The sequence below is a fragment of the Patiria miniata genome, unplaced genomic scaffold, assembly GCF_015706575.1.
Source record: "Patiria miniata isolate m_02_andy unplaced genomic scaffold, ASM1570657v1 HiC_scaffold_24, whole genome shotgun sequence".
NCBI classification, from domain to species: domain Eukaryota; kingdom Metazoa; phylum Echinodermata; class Asteroidea; order Valvatida; family Asterinidae; genus Patiria; species Patiria miniata.
In genome coordinates this window covers 15,516,176-15,538,956 of record NW_024037063.1, presented here as the reverse complement: position 1 = coordinate 15,538,956, position 22,781 = coordinate 15,516,176, and the positions used below count along the sequence as shown (strand labels likewise).

Below are 22,781 nucleotides of genomic sequence, written 5' to 3'. Positions count from 1 at the left end.
TCGCAGTATCGACAGATCGCGCTCAGATCGTGTCAACATAATGTACAGGATCGATGGATTGCGCAAGTGTATGCGGGATATGCAGGTGTGTAGCGCAGATCCATCTAATCGCGCCATTGTTCAGCAAGACAGCGTAAGTGTGAGTTGTGTAAACTGAAGCAAAGAAAACTTCAGAGAAATTGTTGGTCTGTCGGATTAGTTCAATATTGAATGTCCACTATTTTCATTTGGGTGTACCTAAAAGTGTGAAGATGTATGTTTTGTTTGGGGTGGTTAACATAATTTGAGGAAATCGTTGGGGGAAAGAGTGTCGTACACGGGGTATCCCACTTGACAGGCTGTGCATGTTGTTTGTGGCATGGCGTGCATAAAAACATAACCCTATGAATTTTTTACGATGAACGAAAGTGCTGTGAAAAATTGACAGTTAAGTGTTTTCTAAGTAGATGCTTCGATTTTCTCACTGCTGAATTGGACTTTTTTAAGGACATGTCATTGCATTTCATGGCTTGTACTTTGTAGGTCACTATTAATTTTAAGTGTTGTCTGGGCCATGTGAACTCTTCCCAAACATGCCAAAAATTTAAAGTGTTTTTTAAGTAGGCCTGGCTTAATCAGTAAATATGCTTCAATTTTCTCACTGCTAAATTTGACTGATTAGGACATCATTGCTTGTCAAGGTTGATAGATCGCTATAGCCTAGGAAAAATAACTGTCTGTGTATGGAACTCTTTCCAACATTTTCAGAGCAGTCTCATTGGGTTTGTGCACAGGGTGTCAAGCATGTCAAGTGTTGTCTGTGTATGGAATTGTCAAATGAGATTTGGAAATGCGAGTGAAAGGATTGAAATAAATTATTATTCAGAAGAACATTGTTTACAGAAGTGCGTAATGTGGATGTGCAGCTGTATGCATAAAATATGGTGACGACTTGTAAATATTATGCACGTGGGAAAGAGTTCAATACACGGACAACATTTGACACCCTGTGCACAAACATTATAAGACTGCTCTGAAAAATTCGACGTGTTTTCTAAGTAAATTCTTCATTTTTTTCACTGCTAAATTTGACTTTTTAGGACATATCATTGTCTTTCATGGTTTGTCGGTCACTATTGGGTAAGGGAAAAATAAGCGTTGTTCGTGTATGGAACTCTTTCCTGCACATGTATGATACATTTGTATGTGGCAATTATTTTGGAAAGTGATTTGCATTCGTTTTGTTAAATGAATGTACATGTATTTTAATTGATTTGTAATTTGTATAGATGTATATAAATCATTTTCAGATGTGATTAAGGTTTATAATAAAGTGTCCTACATGTAATTGCGATGTAAGTTAAACTATAAAAAAGATTCTGACAACATCATTGTTGTGAAAGTTTGAAATAGGTTTTGTTTTGTTAGGGTCATAGTACATGTATATGTATACATGTATCTATAAAGGCTTTCATATGATATTGGTAGTTCATATTACAATGTTCAGTGACATGTGGATGAATGGTCGTTATGTATGAATCTGGTTTCACTTTAATCTGCACTGCCCAAACTGGGTGCTGAGAAGGGCAAGTTTCTTCTGGCAGTACATGCATGATAATTTTTTAAAGTCTCGTCGGACAGAATTTGTTTAAATCGTAAAAGGTGTCAAGCATTCTGCATGCATGATGACATGTGGACTCAGAATGTGCTTGCATCGGATAAGACAGCTAGTTCTTCATAATGCTTTATGTACCGTAACATGTACTTTCTGTAATAATGAAATTCTCGGAAGGAGATTATCTCTTCCCTACTCCCTGTTTGGGTGATATACATGCATGAGCAGAGAACATGGGGCATTCAGGCTACACATTTCATGTATAATGTACTGCACCAAGTACATTATGTACATGTAGACCTCGTCGTTTTAGAGCAAAACACTGTATTAGTTGGTTGTGGGTGGGAGGGTGTTGATACCTGTACTTTTTTGGAGAAGACTCAGTTTGATGTGGGATTGCCTTATGAATATCGATGTTTATGGGTAATAATGATGGGGAAACTATTATCGTGACAAATTCTTTGGCAGTATAATTTCATTAGAGGTGTGTCTTGGTGATATGTACAGTCCTCTCCCGTTAAAACAAACTCTGTCTGACATTGTGATCATCATTAAAAAGTTTTGGTCCCATCCATACAGCTATGTGCTGGTGCACAATGAATTTCAGTGATTGATGTTCAAGTTATTAATACAAATGTAAAATTTTATTGGTAGATTAATTAGACTTTGTATTAACGGGAGTATACTGTAATGTTTACTTTTTGTTGTTTGAATGTGTATTTTTATTTTGTGTGCATTACAGAAGATGCCAAGCTACGTGGTCCATACCGAGAAAACGTTGAATGCCAAGAGATGTACATGTACGTATCATTCCTCTGCCCTGAGAAAAGCACTTTCTCAGGGAAGTCTGCTTGCCAGGCCTACGAACCAAGGCTTGGCCCAGGCGAACATAAAGCCCTGTCCTAAAGAAACTGGACATGGGAATGCTCTGGGGTTGGCACCTCCCCAGAGAAGTCTGTCTCTAAGGCCATCTGAAGATGGTCTGGAGCAGGCGTGGCCGATGACCGAGTCATCACATGAGAGTGATGGCAACGATAGCCGTTGGCTTTCAGAGAGAAAAGATGCACAGATACCTCATGCTCAGATACCTCAGATACCTCATGCTCAGATACTTGACGCTCCTGAAATGTACGCTCCTGAAACTTATGCTCCTGATACGTACCCTCCTGAAACTTGCACTCATGACAGTTGTCCCCCCGAAACATGCACTCCTGAAATGTGCAGTTCTGAAATTTCTACTCCTGAAACTTCTAGTCATGAAAGTTCATGTCATGGAAACTCTTATACAGACAGAAGTTATGACCATAGTTATTGTGCATATGATCTTTCACAGAGAGGAAATGATGTTGAGCTGAAGAAGCAGAGAATGCGGAAGAACACAAGAAGTATTCTGAAAGCAGTGAGAAGGTTGAAGGTTAGTGGACTGACATGTTGTAGCAGACATCAGGTATTGGAGTGTGTTGTAGAATATCATAGAGAGGAAAGAAATGTTTCAAAACCAAACAGGAAGAAAATCAGAAGACATGAACGAAGACAAGCATTCAATAGGTTGAGGAATGGCAAGGTCATTGAATTACGTATGAGTAAGGAAGAGAGAAAAAGCCATGAAAGAGCACGGAAGAATATTCAGAGACATACAAGGAGAAGTCTGACATATGTCATCAAGAAGATGCACAATAAGAAAGAACTATGCAAAGACAAGAAATCAAGCAAAAATGAGCACGAAGAGCAGGTTTCATTGAAGAACAGGAGTAAATTTTCAAATGGAGTAAGACAGAATGGTACAAGCAAGAGGTTGAGCAAGAGGTGTCGTGTTGAGAAGAGAAAGATTAAGAAAATGAACCATAGCTTGAAGGAAACAGAGCCTGTGCAGTGTTGGTTATGTGATCAAGTAACTAGTACAGTTGAACAAGTTGTGGAATGTGATACCTGCAGTATCTGCTATCATGTGAGTTGTATGGGATTTGCAAATATGGAATCTGTGCTAGCAAGCAAATCAGTATCATGGCTGTGTCTAAAATGTGGAAGATGTACTTACAGTGACTCTCTGTTATATGATCTTGGCATTCCGACAGATGAGAACAAATTTGAGATGCCATCATCTGAAGTGTACATGGAGGAAGCATCTGTTGAGTCATGCAGTGAAGGTGTTCCTTGCACAGAAGATTACATTCAAGTTTTAACAGTGAATGGAAACGAAGGTGAGAAACAAACAGGTACTGGCAAAATCAAGCATGTAATAGCCTGCAGAGATACGTGTTTAAATACAGTTGAAAGACAATGCATACATGTAGTTAGGCAGACTGGAGGTTATTCGTTGCGGAGCAAGAAGAGTACCAATGTTGAGAGTAGTTCTAGTAGTGGAAAGAAAAAGACAGAGGAAAGTCAAAACAAAGCAAAGACAACAAGAGGTCAGTCTGCTAAGAAAGATGGAGAGCATAATGACACAAGTATAAATGAAGCAGTCTCAGAAAGAAAACTTATTACTAGATACAGTCTTCGAAACAGGAAAGAGCAAGTGTTGGTAGAAAATGAAAAGGAGAGTGATGAGAATATGAAATCCAAAAGAAAAGCTGGAGATGGTGTGGAAGATTTTGGAAAAGGTACTGAGAAGAAAAAGCCCCGAGTCATTCCACAGAGAGGTAAATCACCGGAAAAGCATAAATCTAATGATGAAACCAAAATATGGAGTTGTTCTAAAAACAGTTGCAAAGACAATGACAACATAAATGAGACTAAAGAGATGAGATGTATTCAAGGTACTTTCCATCAAGGTGATCTCAGATTTGCAGAACTGGCTGGAAGACAATGTGTTTGTATGAGCCTGTGTGGAATCCTCTTTAGCCGAAATAAGCTGTTGAATACGTGGAGTTGCAAAGACATGGATTTTGTGTTGAACACTGGCAATGAATTGTACAGTTGTTTGTCTCGAAGCTCTACAATGATGAATGAATATTTGTTAATCAGTGAGTTGCCTGATAAGATTGATGCGTTTGGTAAATGTTTTCACGTGAAGATTGCTGAATCTGTTTCTGGCACTTTTGCAGAAGAAGGACATCTGACTGAGTTCAATATGATTCCATTGAGTAGGGCAGTAGAGCAGACAATTCAGAAATACTGTGCCTGTTTTATCTGTTTCAAAGGGAACACATTTTCAGTAATTGCTCAAGATGGAATGTATTATATTTTTGATTCACATTCTAGAAATCAGTATGGACATCAGAACAGTGAAGGAAGAAGTTTGATGAAATGTGTATCATCATGGCAAGGTGTGTACAGGTATTGTACTGAACTTGGACAATCTATGAATGTCAGTGGTCATGAACAGTTTGAAATTACAGGTGTTACTGTCTGGGTAGATGATGATCTCAGTATCTGTGGTTGTGATGAGACTCTCAATGGTAGCTCCAGTAGTATGACACAGATAAAGAAACACAGTGAACATGACATAGAAATCATACAAGCTAATCAACCTGACAATTTAAAATTTGTTCCCTTGTCTTATGACCATAAGATTGTATTGTGTGAGAAAATAGGTGTGACAAAAATTTGTCTAGATGGTCATGAAATTCCTGTGAAATGTGAGAAGTTGACAAAACCTGATGCTATAAAGAAAATTCAAGGTGACGGTAACTGTTTCTACAGAGCTATTTCATATGCTATTTCAGGAACTGAAAATAATCACATGCAACTCAGAATGGCAATTGTTCATCACTTGTTGCAAAATGCTGCTCAGTTTAGGTGCTATTTACGTGAAGGTTACAGGACAGTGCAAGAGTACGTCGCAAATGCAAGAATGTATAATAATGGAACATGGGCTACTGAGGTGGAAATCATTGTAACAGCACACATGTTGGATGTCGGTATTTACACGTATGATGACGCTAATAAGTGGTATTTATTCTCAAACAGATATACATATACAGACAGTAGTAGTGACAATTCAGTGCAGTCAGGAATTTATTTGCACCACAAGAATCAGGTACATTATGATTTAGTGACAAGTGTACATGGGTCCAGAAGAAAGGTACGAGACTACATTCAGGAGCATGATGTCAATACATCAAAAACACGAGTGTTGAAAAGATCAAAGAGACGCAAACGTGTTAATGTAAGGAAGAAGCAAAAATCTCAGAGGGACCAGCAAAGAGAAAGATATCAGAGAAAGAAAGATAAACAAAATAAGAAGGATGCTGTAAGTGTCAAAGCGAAGAAAAAATGTGCAAAGAAAGAAAAATATCATAGTTGTGTGCAATACAGACAACGTGCTATTGAGTATGGCAAAAAGAGATACAAAGAAAATGTGGCAAATATTACTGAGGTCATGAGGAAACGATACCATGAGAATGCTGATTATAGGAGTAAAAAAAATGGCTGTGAAAAATTGAAGTATGACAGAGATGCAGAACATAGGCAAACGAAGAAAAAAAGTGCCAAAATATACAAAAAGAGAAAATACCATTTTGATTTATCATATAAAAATGCTCATATCAAATCTATGAAAAACAAGTACCATAGTGATTCATCTTATAGAAATGCTCTTATTAAATCTATGAAAAACAAGTATCATAGTGATTTATCTTATAGAAATGCTCTTATTAAATCTATGAAAACCAAGTATCATAGTGATTCATCTTATAGAAATGCTCTTATTAAATCTATGAAAAACAAGTATCATAGTGATTCATCTTATAGAAATGCTCTTATTAAATCTATGAAAAACAAGTATCATAGTGATTCATCTTATAGAAATGCCCTTATTAAATCTGTGAAAAACAAGTATCATAGTGATTCATCTTATAGAAATGCCCTTATTAAATCTGTGAAAAAGAAGTACCATGGTGATTTATCATATAAAAATGCTCTTATTAAATCGATTAAAAAGAAGTATTATTTGAACAAATTATATAGGATGAAATTGATAAATTTTCAGAAAGCAAAATACCACAGAGATCAGTGTTATCGTGAGAATATGAAGCGAAGGAATGATGAACGACAAAAAAGAAAGAGAGTAAGTCAACGTATTATGAGCAATGTAATGAGAAATTGGAGGCAAGATGTATCATCAGGACCTGAATACATATGTGCAGTTTGTCACAAACTCCTTTTTCGAAAGCAGGTGGTGAAGTGTAATCAAAATAAATACAGAAGTGGCGATTGCATATCTCATAAATATCTGCATAAGTGTGCCAACAATGAAAATTGTGGTGATAAGTGTCGTGTGGCACAATCAAGTAGATCATGTTTGTGGATTTGCTATACATGTCACAGGAAGTTGCTTCAGAACAGGACCCCAGCAGAAGCTTGTGCAAACAATTTGGCATTGGAAGATATCCCAGAAGAATTGAGTTGCTTAAATATATTGGAGGAGCATCTGATTGCAATTAATGTAGCGTTTATGAAGATGATGGCATTACCCAGAGGTGGTCAGAATGCAGTGCATGGCCCAGTTGTTTGTGTACCTTCAAATATTTCAGAAACTGTAAAAGCATTGCCTAGATGTGCTAATAATAATGAGTTAATCAGGGTTAAGTTGAAGAGGAAATTGTCATTCAAAGGATATTACCAGTACCAATTTGTAAGTAGAGAACATGTTGAACGTGCACTACAGTATCTTAAGGAGCATAATGTGTGGTACAAGGACATTGAGATAAATTGTGAATGGGACAATCCCTTGGAAGATGAATATGAAAACCAAGAAGGGCATGAATCTGATATTTCAAATGAGAGTGATGAAGACACAGATGTGGATACAGATGAAGAACGTTTGACAGGCATTGTTTACGATACATGTTTGCAGCCAGTGAACATTGCCCAAGATGCTTTGGATCAATATTTTGATGATGTCATGTGTGTTGCACCTTGTGAAGGAAATAGTCCAGTCAGAGTATTAATGGAAGAAGGTAATGAGGCCAAATGTTTCCCAGCATTATTTCCAACAGGCACCCCTATTTTTAGTGATGATCATGATGTGAAGTTAAGTCTCTGCAGATATTTTCATAACAGGTTGATGAATGCAAATAATAGATTTGCAAAGTGTACTCAGTATATCTTCTATGCTCAATACCTGTCAGAAATACAACAAGTAATGTCAAAAGTATCAATTGCAATGCGTCAGAGTTCAGGCAGTATACATAGTGCTGAAAGGGTAAATGCTAGCATGATTAATGATAGAGATCAACTGAGAGAAATTTTACAGTCTGATAGTGGTTATAGGTTTTTGAAACCAATCAGAGGCACACCCCCATACTGGCAAGCAGCTCAGAAAGATGTCATGGCTATGATTAGACAACTTGGAATACCAACATGGTTTTGCTCATTTTCAGCTGCTGATATGAGATGGCCTGAAATCATTAACACGATATTGAGACAGCAAGGTGATCCTAGAGATATTGAGGATTTGGATTGGAATGAGAAATGTAAAATATTGCGAAGTAATCCTGTTACTGCAGCTAGAATGTTTGACAAGAGATTCCATTCATTCTTGAAAGATGTTATTTTGTCCAGAGCTCAGCCTATTGGCAAAGTGAAGGATTATTTTTATAGAGTTGAATTTCAGCAAAGAGGAAGTCCACATACCCACTGTCTATTTTGGATTGAGAATGCTCCAAGATTGGGATATGATAGTGATTTAGAAGTTATTCAATTCATTGATTCATATATCAGTTGCAAATTGCCATCCAAGGACGAGGATTCAGAGCTGAATGACATAGTGAGCCACGTGCAGCTACATAGCAAGAAGCATTCCAAGTCATGTAAAAAGAAAGGAACTGAGTGTAGATTTAATTTTCCAAGACCACCGTCCAGTAGAACCTTCATTACTGAGCCAGATCCCATGGATGATGATGATGACCACGATGACAATTATACTGATGGTGATGATGATAACGATGAGTGTGGAGGGGATGATAGTGATGACGGTGATGATAATCACAGAAATCAGCAATGTGGTAGCAAGAAGCATAGTGATGCCAAGGAATTGTTGAAGTCAGTTTGGGATGCAATACAGAATGAGGAAAACCAGAATTTGTCAACTATACAGTTATTTGAAAGAGTTAATATTACACAGGATGATTTTGAAAAGGCGAACAATACATTGAGCAAGAAACCTACTATTGTCATAAAGAGAGAACCACAAGATGTATGGGTAAATTTGTACAATCCTGCTTTGATTAGATGTTGGAATGCTAACATGGATATCCAGTATATCACCGATGCATATGCATGTGCAGCTTATGTTGTGTCATATATGTCTAAATCTGAACGTGAAATGGGACAGTTATTAGCAAATACACAGAAAGAAGCTTTGAAGGGTAATTTGGATGCTAGACAAAGTATGAAGGAACTTGGTTGTGTATATCTGCATAATCGTGAAGTATCAGCTCAGGAAGCAGTGTTTCGAGTATGTGGTCTCAGATTGAAAGAGGGTTCAAGAAAAGTAGAATTCATTCCTGTTGGCGAGAATCCTGTCCGAATGAGCTTACCACTAAGTGTAATTCAGAGTAGGTCTGAAGATGATGACAGTGATATATTCATGGCTAATAGAGTTGATCGCTACAAAGCAAGACCAGATCTTGATAAATTTAATGACATGTGTCTTGCTAAATTTTGCTCAGAATACAGGGTAATATATAATGGAAACACTAACAAGAAAACTAAATCATCAGTGTATGAACTTAAAGATGGTTTGGGTCACATACAGAAGCGTAGTAAAACTGAACCCGCAGTCATAAGATACCCTAGATTTTCAGAGAATAAATATCGTGAGAAACATTACCACAGTATATTGCAGCTGTTTCTTCCGTATTGTGTAGATGCACATTTGAAACCACCTCAGTTTGAAACATTTGAACAATTCTATAAAAATGGTGCTGTATGTCTAAATGATAAACTGAAACCTGTGAGGTGCATTGTTGAAAGTAACCGCTCCATATATGAAGCAAATGCTGAGTCTCTTGAAGCAGCAGAACAGTATGTGAAGAAATTTGGTCTTCAAGGAGATGCATGGGCTCTGATTTGTCCTAAGTCTGAGCAAGAGAGACTTGAGTGTGAAGCAGAACGTGAACCAATTATAGAAGAAGAGAATGAATTTTATATTCCTGATTTGCAAGCCGATGAAACAGTAGAAAAAATTTGTAGCATTGAACCACATCCAGCAAAAATATCAAATCAAGAAGCACTCAATTTATTAAGGTCATTGAACGAACAGCAGAGACAAGTGTTTAATAAGATCCGTAACTGGTGCTTGAAGAAGATCAATGGGAAAAATCCTGAACCATTTCATGTGTTTGTGACCGGTGGAGCTGGAACTGGGAAAAGCCACTTGATAAAGTCAATTCATTATGAAGCAACAAGACTTTTTGCGAGAATGGTTCAAAATCCTGAGAATATGTCAGTGTTGATAGTTGCGCCTACAGGAGTTGCTGCATTTAATGTCAATGGTAGTACAATTCACAGTGCTCTTTCAATCCCGGTTGATGCGAGATTACCATATCAACCACTTGGAGAAGAGAAATTGAATACGCTGAGGAATGTGTTACAAGATCTTCAAATTTTGATTATAGATGAAATATCGATGGTTGATCACAAGATTTTGTGCTATATACATGGACGTTTGCGTCAGATGAAACAAACACGCAGTCATAATCCTTTCGGTAACATCAGTATTTTAGCTGTTGGAGATTTTTATCAGCTACCTCCAGTCAAAGGAAAAGCATTGTATCAGAGAGCACTCCCAGTTGATCTATGGAATGATATTTTCCAGAAAGTAGAACTTAATGAAATCATGCGACAAAAAGATGATGTAGAGTTTGCAAGAGCACTGAATAGGTTACGAGTCAAAACAAAAAAGGACAAGTTATCAAAAGAAGATGTAACATTGTTGAAATCCTGTGAAACTGGAGAAGATTGGAATGATGCGTTACATATCCACCCATGTAACAAACAAGTCGATGAATACAATACGCAAACACTCTTGGCAACTTGTACTGATTGTATATTGATTATTGCTAAGGATTTACAAAAAGATGCTAGTAAAGGTAGTCAGAAAAGAAGGGTAAAAGTTCCTAAGAAATCAACATACACAAGCTTGCCTGAATCGTTGTGGTTAGGTGTCGGTGCTAGAGTTATGTTAACTAAGAATATTGATGTATCAGATGGACTTGTGAATGGAGTCTTTGGCACTGTACGTGACATTATTATGTTGCCTGATAAATCTTGGCCAAAGTGCATTGAAGTTCAGTTTGATAATAAGGATGTTGGATTGAAGTTCAAAAGAAAATACAAATCATCAAGTAAAGAAGACACAGTTCCAATTCAAAAGGAAGAAGAAAATGTCAGTAAGCAGTGTGTTCGACAGCAGTTCCCCTTAAAATTAGCCTGGGCATGCACAGTTCACAAAGTGCAAGGAATGACAACAGATAGAGCAGTTGTTTCACTTCAACATACTTTTTCACCTGGACAAGCCTATGTTGCACTGAGCAGAGTCACATCAATGCATGGACTTGTGATTCAAGGATTTGATGAAAAATATATCTACTGTAACAAGGCAGTTTCGGAATCATTGAAAAGTATGCCAGAATTTACTGATGCTGAAGAATGTGCAAGGGAAGTGAAATCTGACAAGACTGTTATCATGATGCATAACATTCAAGGATTAAAGGAACATCAAATGGACCTAAAATGTAATAATAAAATGATGAAATCTGATTTTATTTGTCTTACTGAGACATGGATCGATAATGAGGAATACTCTGATATAGAATTAACTGAATTCAAATGCTATCATCAGATCAGAAGTGCGTCATATGATAATTCAAGTACAGTAACACACATGTTGAAGCAGCAGTGTCATGGAGGTGTAGCAGTATATGGTAGAAGGAACAGAACATTTAGCAGATTGACTCTTCCTGTTCAGAATCTAGAGCATATTGCATTTCAGATAATTAGTCAGATGTCATACTGTGTGGCAGTAATTTATCGTCCTGCTTCATATTCAATGGATGAATTTCTTGGCTATCTTAAAATTTTGCTGAGTGAACTTCATAAAGTGTCCAATAGGTGCATTGTAATGGGTGATTTTAATGAAGACATTCTGAAACACTGTTCAAGGATTGAAAAGTTAATGCAAGATAATGGTTATAGACAGTGTGTTCATGATGAAACTACAGAAAATGGCACATTGATTGACCACGTATACATCAGAAATATGGATACTGTAGATGCTGCAGTGATTCCAACATACTACAGTTATCATGAAGCAGTTTCCATAAGAATATAATTTGAATACTTTTATTGAGGACATTCTGAAACCTATAACATTGAAACTGTCAATGTGAAGTACACTAGTGTAAACTTAAATTGTACATGTATTTCACAGTTGCATGATGTTGGCAACATTTTGGACATTATAGAAGTTAGTGATCAAGTGAATATCTATTCTCGTAAAATGTATGAATCTGTTTCATCATGATTAACCCAAACTGTGAAGGCCCTTTAAAAAAGTTTGGTTGCATCCTCAAATTGTTCAAAATATTCTAATTGCCACAGTGTACAAATTGAATACAGCCTCAATCTGCCTAAATATTTTTTTTGTTTATGACATTTGTTCATGGAGGGATGATCACTGGCTAAATATCCTTTATGTGCATACATAAAGGTATATGTATTAACGTAATTCTGTTAAATAATATATTTTGCTGAGGTCAAAGTAGAAATCTAAGAGAACATAGAGACCAGATTAGTTGAGCTTTCATGTAGTTGCCAGTGTGCTTTCCAACAGCATCACTCCGTATGCCAGTATTTGAACATGGTTCAGGTGAGTCAAATTGTCAGATTTTCTGGTTTTCTTTGGGGGGGGGGGGGCAGAGGTCGGTTGGTTGGTGGTGTTCAAGTACACATGTATTCTTCAACTTGACATTTCCTTATTTGTGTTTGGTGTGTTTGGTTTGTTTGAGCGCTGTACTGGAGCTAGTATATCCTCACACATGTTATTCTCTTGTATGCACTTTCTGTAGAAGTCATCAACTACAAATCCACATGTTTCCTGCCAGTTGCCAGTGTGCTCTCCAACAGCATCACTCTGTATGCCAGTATTTGAATGTGGTTCAGGTGAGTGAGATTGTAAGATTTTCTGGTTTTTCGAAGGTTTTGTCAGTGGTGTACAAGTGCTCTTCAAATTAAGACATGCTGGTTTGTGTTTGGTGTGTATGAGTACTGGAGCTAATAGATCCTCACACATGTCATTCTCTTGTATCCACTTTCTGTAGAAGTCATCAACTACAAATCCACATGTTTCCTGCCAGTTGCCAGTGTGCTTTCTAACAGCATCACTCTGTATGCCAGTATTTGAACATGGTTCAGGTGAGTAAGATTGATTATGAAACTGTGTTTCCATTACCATTATTGAAGCAAATAATTGGAAAAGTACCTTATTGGGATTTGATACATCACAAAGGTTGTATGAGGACCGTCCAACAATCACATGACGTTGCTGAGGCGGTCATGTGACCTGTCATGTTGTCATACTTAGTCAAACAACAGTCAGCAGTTTTACACGTGGGCTACATGTAGCTTGTATCCTCCATCTCTGTTCATCTGATGGCAGTGCATGTGGATTTTTTCCACTGCACATATTTTGAATTTCTAGAGCTGGTGCTCCCTGGTGATGATCTTAACATTGTCCACGTATATGTTGTCTCAAGTCAGACCTTACATATATGTGGATGGTTTTCTAAAGCCTACTCTAGTTTCAAACTTTGGACAATGTTCAGACTTTGCTCATCAGAAATACGCGTGGACAAGTGCAGTCTGACATATTTACCTCAAATTTGAGGTGAAAGGCAAATGATGCAGAATATGCTATTGACGATTTGAATTGTCCTCAAATGAGACACTTGGAAGGGCATCTACATGTCCATATCTGCAAATAGTGCACCTTGAATGCAACTGGTAGCTTAAAATTGAGTGTGTCCACTATTTGTTTGGCATTGTGCAAAAGTAAAGCCAGGTGGCAAAATTGTACGAGACATAATTTTGTACAAGTTTTTGTTTCTTATAAACCTCTTCCTATTTTATTGTATTCAGGGAAAGATGCTGACTCTCTAGCAGATGAAATGAAGCAGTGCCAGCCTATCTACTATCACTCTGTTAGCAACATTCAGCCTTATGTCATACAAGATGAAATTACTCTGTAATTCTACGCTCTCAGCCACCATTGTGAGGCCTAATTGTCATATGGTTCAACCTAACAACCTTTGTGTATGCTGGGACTTCCAAGAAGCGTGAAATGTACATCGAGACTCTTTCTAGGAAACTATGTCCAAAGCAACAGTGATCACAATCCTATCACTAAATACAGTGCTTTGGATAAAAGTGAGTCTGGAATGAATCATGCACTGGAAGAGCTTGTTGCATGCATGTTTATGTTAAATCCGTTGTTTGGTACCTGAACGGTAAAACTGTTATCTCCCAGTTCCTCAACTGGTGCAGAAAGCAACTAAAATATATCAGAGTTGTGGAACATAATTATGTTCAATTTGTATTTATCATAATACAAGTACATGCTACGTGTCAAATACCACTGGCAGTGTACAACTGCTCATCTTTATGTTTGTATGAACACATTCAGTTTTAGTTTGATTGTTAAAATGGGGGGGGGGGGCTTATTAAGCTGTGTTTATGTACTGAGATAATTTCTTGTGGCATGCCCCAGACGTGTACGTGTGGAGACGTGCTTTAAAGATCTGAAGGTTTTTCTGCATTCTAGAGTATGTTTTGGGGAACAGTTTTCCCTCTTCAATATTTTAGCTGTAAATGTGTAGTCTTCATCTAATCCATCAGAACACTTTATAAACGCCCTGTAACATTTATCAGAGACAGTTTGTACATGTATGCACTTATCTTACTTTTAGATGAAATTGTCTTTTCCACCGTTTCTGAAGTGTTAAGAAATTAGCTATATTTTCATTGTCAAGCATTTTGATAGTACATGTACTAAAAAAGGCGACATCTATCATGTAGACATTTTAATAATTGGTATTTTGGTCAATTGCCATTGTTACATACATGTATTTACCATTTACAATGTACCAACCAACAAGTCGTCAACCAAGCCTGTTCTTCAATAAAATACTTTGCAAAAAAATTAGTCAAATTTGACTTCGATTTTTTTGAAGTGATTGTTTCTTTTGTCGGGGGGGGGGGGGGTTGGAGTGTTAGGTTTTTTTAATTGAATATATTTTGGGGGCGCCATTCACTTAATACGGTGTGCCACATTTTTTTGTAACGCGGTATCATTTAGAATAATTAGATAAAGTTACTACAGGCGAATGGGGGCGCCATTCACTTTATACGGTGTGCCGCATTTTTTTGTAACGCGCTATCATTTGGGATAATTAGATCAGGCTCTGTGCATATATCGCATGTGCCACTCGTTACGCTGCCTTGCACAGCCTATACAAGCCTGTGCGCCCCATGGTGCGCCCGTACAACCGTTCCTGTGCGCCCCATGGTACACCCGTACAACCGTTAAAACTATGTACTGCCCTCTTTTGGCGAGAATGAAGGGGCGTATTGTACGTTTCAAAGCCACATGTACGAGCTATACATTGTGGAAGTCCTGTGCATGTTTTAAAGCGCTCTGCCGCAACTTGCGCAAGGGTATTTTTTTTGCGCACGCCGCGTCAACTGTGTGAACATTTTGACAAGCTGGGAACTTGGCACTGTTGAGGCAAATGTTTACGCTATCATTTAATGGGCAATTCAAGATTATATCTGTACAGATTGATTTGTTAGCAATTTTTGACAAAGGAAAGGTCTTTTCAACGGTATTTCCGCTCTGATGACGTCATACGCCTAAAACTTCGAACACGTCTTAAGTGGGTCAAGGTCATCATATACACCAATATTTAGGCGATTACGACAAACTTCGCCACAGACATCTATTCAAAATACATTTTTGCTAATTTTCAACCTGTCGCTAGAGGGCGCTCGAAGATTGCATGACGTCATCGGTAGATGATTTGAAGAATACTATTGGCCAAGAGACTAACACCGTTAAAAGCAAGTTTATATCTATTACCACTTTCAAATGATAAGCCACTTCCGGTTTTGGCCTTTTTTCGACCGGAACCAAGGGTCACGTGATTTCACGCACACTGAATGAAATAAAGACCTCAACCTATTCTACCACTTGCCGGCAACAAAATGCTGCGGACGCGTACGGTTGATTTCTTATGCATTTTTGAATATTAAAAGTGTCACAATTTAATTGCCTATAAATACACACCTGATGACGTCATCATGACGTCATCATTACACAATGTTGTTTAAATTAAGGTCTTTGCTTAGACAAAGATTGGTGTAAATGAATTACTGGTAAAGAGTCAAAAATGCCCTTTGCAAATCGACAATTTTTTTTAAATTTCTGTGTACAAAGTCTATGGGAAAAATTAAATATTCAAAAATCTATAATAAATTACTCGATGACGTCACCATGACGTCAATCTTCGGGACACATCTTTGCTATAGGGACTATGCTTATGCTAACTTTGAATGATATATGACAAAGATTAATGCCAAAAGTGGCGTTGAGAAAAAACATGCACAAAGTCTATGGGATTTAGGCGACAAAAAGAAGAAGCCAAAAAAAAAAAAAAAAAAAAAAAAAAAAATGAGAACAAAAACAAAGGCTTTTCCGCAACTTTGCGGAAAAGCCAAAAAAATGAGAACAAAAAGAAAGGCTTTTCCGCTTTTTTGCGGAAAAGCCAACTAGGATTATCTGTGGGTGGTAGTCTAAGTGTGTACCAGGTCTAACGTCGATCGCATAATTTACAAAAGTGCCAAAGTAGTGTGTTTTAAAACGTGTACAAACCCTATGGGGAAAAATGCATCTTTAATGTGATGTAACTAAACACCTGATGACGTCACGATCATGAATTTCTTCTAGGACCATCTGTGGGTGGTGGTCTAAGTATGTATCAAGTCTGAGGTCGATCGGATTTACGAAGGTGCCAAAGTGGAGTGTTTTAAAACGTGTACAAAACATATGGGGAAAAACGCATCTTAAATGTGACGTAACCCAACACCTGATGACGCCACGATCATAAATTTCTTCTTGGAACATCTGTGGGTGGTGGTCTAAGTGTGTACCAAGTATAAAGTCGATCAAATTTACGAAAGTGCCAAACAGTGGATCGTTTTAAAACGTGTACAAAACCTATGGGCAAAATGCGGATCTTTAATGTAAAGTAACGTGACACCTGATGACGTCACAATCACGAATTTCTTCTTGGACCATCTGTGGGTGATGGTCTAAGTGTGTACCAAGTGTAACGTCGATCAGATTTACGAAAGTGCCAAAAAGTGGAGCGTTTTAAAACATGTACAAACCCTATGGGGAAAACGCATCTTAAATGTGACGTAACCTGACTCTTGATGACGTCACGATCACGAATTTCTTCTAGGACCATCTGTTGGTGGTGGTCTAATTATGAATTAAGTTTAAAGTCGATCGGATTTACGAAGATGCCAAACTGGAGTGTTTTAAAACGTGTACAAAACATATGGGGAAAAATGCATCTTTAATGTCACGTGACCTGACACCTGATGACGTCACGATCACAAATTTCTTCTAGGACCATCTGTGGGTGGTGGTTTCAGTATGTACCAAGTCTAAATTCAATCGGATTTATAAAAGTGGCAAAGTGGACTGCCAGAAGAAACGTGTGTTAAACCTATGGAGAAAAAGTCTGAAAAAGGAGAAGAAAAAAAAAAAAAGAAAAAAGAAAAAAAACTAGAAATGTGTTTGTGGACAAACACAAGCTGTTTCGACTGGTAACAATATTTGACAAGGACATGAGATTATGACGACTATTAGTGCATGCAAAGTTTAAACTGAATCGGACGAATAGTTGCGGAGATAAAGGGCTTTAAAAGATGCAAGGTTAGGGCGCCCTCACATGACGACCACAGAAGTGATACTGTCGCCACCGATATTTTCACATTAACACTTCCCAATATGAGGGCATTCAAAGTTTCAACGCAATGGGACCCATGCTTACAAAGATATAGGGCTGCAAATGATGCTATGTTAGGGCGCCCTCACATGACGACCGAAGACGTCACCTTGACTTAACCTATATTCTGATGTATAACGGATTCAAGTTTGTGTGAATGCAAAGCTTCAACCAAATCGGATGCATACTCGTGAGGATATGGAAATTATGCAACGTTAGGGCGCCCTCACATGACAGCTAATGACGTTGCGATGATGTCACCTATATTGCTACGTACATGAAACACACCCCAATGTGAGGGCATGCAAAGTTTCAACGAAATCGGACCCATACTTGCAAAGTTACAGGGCTGCAACAAATGCAAAGTTAGGGCGCCCTCACATGACACCTGATGACGTCAACATGACGAAAACCTTAAAGGACCATCTGCGCTTGGTGATATGCGTGTCTGCCAAGTCTGAAGTCAATCAGATCTATGAAAGTGCCAAAATGTACTGATTGAAGGAAAACGTGTACAAAACCTATGGAGTAAAAATGCACCTTAAATGTTACGTAACCCGACACTTGATGACGTCACGATGGCGAATTTCTTCTAGGACCATTTGTGGGTAGTGATCTAATTATGTACCAAGTCTGAAGTCGATCGGATTTACGAAAATGCCCAAAGTGGAGTGTTTCAAAACGTGTACAAAACATATGGGGAAAAATGCATCTTTAATGTGACGTAACCCGACACCTGATGACGTCACGATCAGGAATTTCATCTAGGACCATCTGTGGGTGGTGGTCTGAGTGTGTGCCAAGTCAGAAGTTGATCAGATTTACGAAAGTGCCAAAGTGTATGGGTAGAAGAAACGTGTGCAAAACCTATGGAGAAAAAGTCTGAAAAAGGAGAAGCAAAAAAAAAAGAAACTAGAGGTCTATGTCTGTTTGCAACAGAACATAGGGCTTTTCCGCATTATGATTTTTTTTAATCAATAATATGCCCTGAATTTGCATGAACATAAAATCTGTCAAAGTTAGCCGAAAATCGGCTAAAACGGTCACTGTGGACAGGATTTGACCTCGGCAATACGATGTATGTGCGTGTGTACAAGGTCTTTGCTTGGACAAAGAGTGATCTAAATAAATTACTGGGGCAGAGTCGAAAACGCACTTTGAAAATCGACAAATATCTTTAAATTTTTTTGATGACGTCATCGTGACGTCACTTCGAACTTTGCATACTAGTATGATTAACTACCTACCCACCAGGTTTCATGACAATTGGACCTTTCCTTAAATGAGTTTTGAAAAATCGCATTTTGATGACGTCACACATTTTCCACGTTTTTTGCGAATAGCTATTACATAACAGACCAAATGCAAAAAAGAATTTTGCATTTTGCATGTTGCGTTCGGGAGATATGGCTAAAAGGTAAAAAAAAAATCAAATATTTATATAAAATCTCAAAATGACGTCATCATGACGTCACCTCATTTTTAATCTATAACACATCCTGGTATAGCCACATACCAAGTTTCAACCCAATCGGACTTACATTTCTGTAGACATAAGACTTCACAATATGTACGTAAATTTTCAAAATTCAATAAAAAAATTAGGTGATGACGTCATCGTGACGTCATAGTCTTGGCTTTATTTTTGTATGAGGGTCTTCCTTGGCTGTAACTTTGATGACGATTCCAGATCGTCAAGTTATGAAAATGGTGGCTTAAAAAGGTGTACAAAGTCAATGGGTTAAAAATCCCACAGCAGAAAAACTGCACCTTTAAATACGTGATTTGCCTTTAAACTGAAACATTTTTATAAAATATTACTTGATATTCTGACTCTTGGGAATATTTTCAATCAAATGACAGGCGTAAAAAAACACGATTTCTTTTTCCTTCTCATAGTAATTCTCAGCCGAAGTTCAGAACTACTCAGTAAGATATATCAGTGTTGTATAGGGACAGACTTGTGGAGAAAGCTGTGTACAAAGTCTATGAGAAAAATTAATTATTCATAAATCCATAATAAATCACTTGATGACGTCACCATGACGTCACTCTTCGGGACACATCTTGGCTATAGGGACTATGCTTATGCCAACTTTCAATGATATCTGACAAAGATTAATGCCAAAAGTTCTATAATACGTCCCTGTCTATGCGCATGCATGAACATAAAATCTGTCAAAGTTAGCCGAAAATCGGCTAAAACGGTCACTGTGGACAGGATTTGACCTCGGCAACACGTGCGCTGCAGGCTGACTGACATACGATGTATGTGCCTATGTACAACGTACGTGCATGTACATGTACATGTACATTGTGGACGTCCTGTCCTGTGCATGTTTTGAAGCAGAGGTATTGTCAACGTGAAGTTTTAAGCGTACGCAGGGTATGTTCGAGTTCGCTTATCGCCTCGAAACTTTGAAATGTTTTAGACCTACCCTTCAATCGACAATTAAAGTAAAAACAAATATAAAAACTGCCATGGTTGATTTTTCAGGAATTTTCAAATGAAAAAGAGTCTTTTTATTATAACTTCAGGTCTGATGACGTCATTCGCCTAAAACTTCGCACACGTCTTAAGTGGGTCATGGTCATCAAATACACCAATATTTAGGCGATTCCGACAAACTTCGTCACAGACATCTATTCAAAATACATTTTTCCTAATTTTCAACCTGTCGCTAGAGGGCGCTCGAAGATTGCATGACGTCATCGGTAGATGATTTGAATAATACTATCGGCCAAGAGACTAACACCGTTGAAAGCAAGTTCATTTCTATTACCACTTTCAAATAATAAGCCACTTCCGTTTTGGGCCTTTTTCGACCGGAAGCAAGGGTCACGTGATTGCACGCACACTGAATGAAATGAAGACCTCAACCTACTCTACCACTTGCCGGCAACAGATTGCTGCGGACGCGTACGGTTGATTTCTTATGCATTTTTAAATATTAAAAGTGTCACAATTTAATTGCCTATAAATAAACACAGGATGACGTCATCATGACGTCATCATTCCACAATGTTGTTTGAATTAGGGTCTTTGAGTGGACAAAGAGTGGTGTAAATGAATTACTGGCAAAGAGTCGAAAATGCCCTTTGGAAATCGACAATTTTTTCTTAATTTTTGTGTACAAAGTCTATGGGAAAAATTAAATATTCAAAAATCTATAAAAAATTAGTCAATGACGTCACCATGACGTCACTCTTCGGGGCACATCTCTGCTATAAGGACTATGGCTATGCTTAATTTGAATGATGTAAGACGAAGATTAATACCAAAAGTGGCACTGAGAAAAAACGTGTACAAAGTCTATGGGATTTAGGCGACAAAAAGAAGAAGAAGAAGAAGAAGAAGAAGATAGAAAAAAAATGAGAACAAAAAGAAAGGCTTTTCCGCTTTTTTGCGGAAAAGCCAAAAAAAAGAAAAAAAAAAATCTTAACGAAAACAAGAGCTGTTTCGGTGTGTACACCGAAACAGCTAAAAATCTTAACGAAAACAAGAGCTGTTTCGGTGTGTCACCGAAACAGCTAAAAATCTTAACGAAAACAAGAGCTGTTTCGGTGTGTCACCGAAACAGCTAAAAAGGAGAAAAAAAAGGGGGGAAAGAAAGAAAACGAGGCACAAAGTCATATTGCTGTTAATTTCATGGGTTGGGGGGGGGGATGTCCCTGCCCATCCTCGAAAAATGACAAATTGAAAATAGGTTGGAAAAGTGCAGGGATTTTTTGGGAAAATGTGCTTTGTGCCCCTCTAAAAAAAAACCCATGGCAACGCCCATAACTTCAGTGGTCAGATATGAACTTTCCCTACCTTTGAAAGTTCATATCATGGTAAGATTTCATATCGAAAGTTTAGATATGGGTCGTGGAAAAGTAGGGTTTGAATAATACAGGGCGAGTCAAAAAATAAAAAAAAAATATTTAGCACCAGAAATAATAATGACTGGAAAGCCAATTTTGTAAGCTACTTTTAGATGGAAAAATACTAAAATTGCTCAATTCAATCAAAGAAACTCACCATTTAAACACAATCACCCTAAAACCTTTCTCGTCCAAAAATAGCAATTCATTGTGTGTTTTGACTGTTCAGGAACAACAAAGAAAATGACACAGAATACTTGTTTCAACAACTGTCACCAACTGTAGTACACCATTATTAACAACCCCAGTTAGGCCAACTATTAATAAAATACCCTTTTTTTTAAAGGACGGCCTTCAAATGGATTCTGTTGAATATTTCAACGTTTAAACTGAGATTTTATCACTGGGGATGTTTGAAGACAATTGCGACAATGATTCTCAAAATCACATTTTTTTTGACGAGACAGGTTTTAGGGTCATTGTGTTTAAATGGTGATATTTTCTGAACGGATTGACCAATTTCAGTAATTTTTTCATCTTAAAGTACCTTATAAAATTGGCTTTCCAGTCATTATTATTTTTGGTGCTACATATTTTTTACAATATAAAATACAATATTTGAGGTTTGGGTTCCGCTTTTTTAGGACTCACCCTGTACATCTTTATAAAAAAAAACCCCAGGGTATACAAAGTTAGTTGACCTCTAGAAAGTCACCAGAGGGCAAATATGAAATTGTTTTGAATCCCAATTCCCATCAATCCGTAGTTTAATGCTTTAGCCTCAACGTGCACGATATTTGACCTTAGTAGCTCTGTCAGCCCACCCACTGCCCCTTGAGATTTAATTAAATCTTTAGCTTCAAACCAGAAAACTGATGTATACTACCGATATATATTTTTTAAAATTCGCCAGCTCCTGCTAGGCTGCTACCTGTGTCTTCGCATATCATTTATACCCATTATTTGAAGCAAAAGTTGATATCTCTGATGAAACGACTCCCGAACATCTGTCATACCTCTGTAAAGTTTCAATTCAACCTCTTAAAATGTTTTGTTGTCATACTTATTTAAAGTCGGTACTCTCAGTCTCATACACCCTTCGATGTGCGTTTTGGAGCATTAAGCCTACCTGTTTTGGTATTTGAAAATTTTGTGACCAAGGTATATGCCCTATTTTCATAAACTTATTTTGGTGTCAAAATAACCACAAGACATCAGAACAACTGTCAGAGAAACTTGGCAGAATTTCATAAGCGCATTGCGACGATGGGAGCACATATGTACATGGAGGGGGTTGCGGCCCCGCA

At 37.7% G+C, this 22,781-nt stretch overlaps 1 protein-coding gene and 1 long non-coding RNA gene across 3 annotated transcripts; both read left to right on the top strand.

Annotated features, from left to right (window-relative positions):
• The first annotated feature begins 25 nt into the window (after window positions 1-25).
• LOC119731632 lies at window positions 26-3,007 on the top strand. The gene is made up of 3 exons (XR_005271476.1): window positions 26-139; window positions 2,337-2,394; window positions 2,928-3,007. It is a non-coding gene; the product is annotated as an uncharacterized LOC119731632 (long non-coding RNA).
• A 470-nt stretch (window positions 3,008-3,477) lies between these two features.
• On the top strand, window positions 3,478-14,652 carry LOC119732725. 2 transcript variants are annotated; one of them, XM_038206373.1, is made up of 5 exons: window positions 3,478-3,795; window positions 4,799-4,863; window positions 12,610-12,703; window positions 12,862-12,955; window positions 13,679-14,652. In XM_038206373.1, the coding sequence occupies exons 2-5, from the start codon at window positions 4,844-4,846 to the stop codon at window positions 13,786-13,788; spliced, it is 318 nt and encodes a 105-aa protein (XP_038062301.1). In that variant the 5' UTR covers window positions 3,478-3,795; window positions 4,799-4,843; the 3' UTR covers window positions 13,789-14,652. The 2 variants fall into 2 exon arrangements, 1 of the variants encoding a protein (XP_038062301.1); XR_005271588.1 differs by lacking the exons at window positions 3,478-3,795; window positions 4,799-4,863 and adding an exon at window positions 11,494-12,410.
• Window positions 14,653-22,781: the final 8,129 nt, after the last annotated feature.

Excerpts from the sequence above, each read along its gene's own strand:
- LOC119732725 (XM_038206373.1), top strand. The coding sequence starts at position 4,844 with ATGTGTATCATCATGGCAAG. Across the intron at positions 4,864-12,609 it reads ATGTGTATCATCATGGCAAG|AAGTCATCAACTACAAATCC; the intron begins GTGTGTACAGGT and ends CACTTTCTGTAG. Across the intron at positions 12,956-13,678 it reads AGTATTTGAACATGGTTCAG|GGAAAGATGCTGACTCTCTA; the intron begins GTGAGTAAGATT and ends TATTGTATTCAG.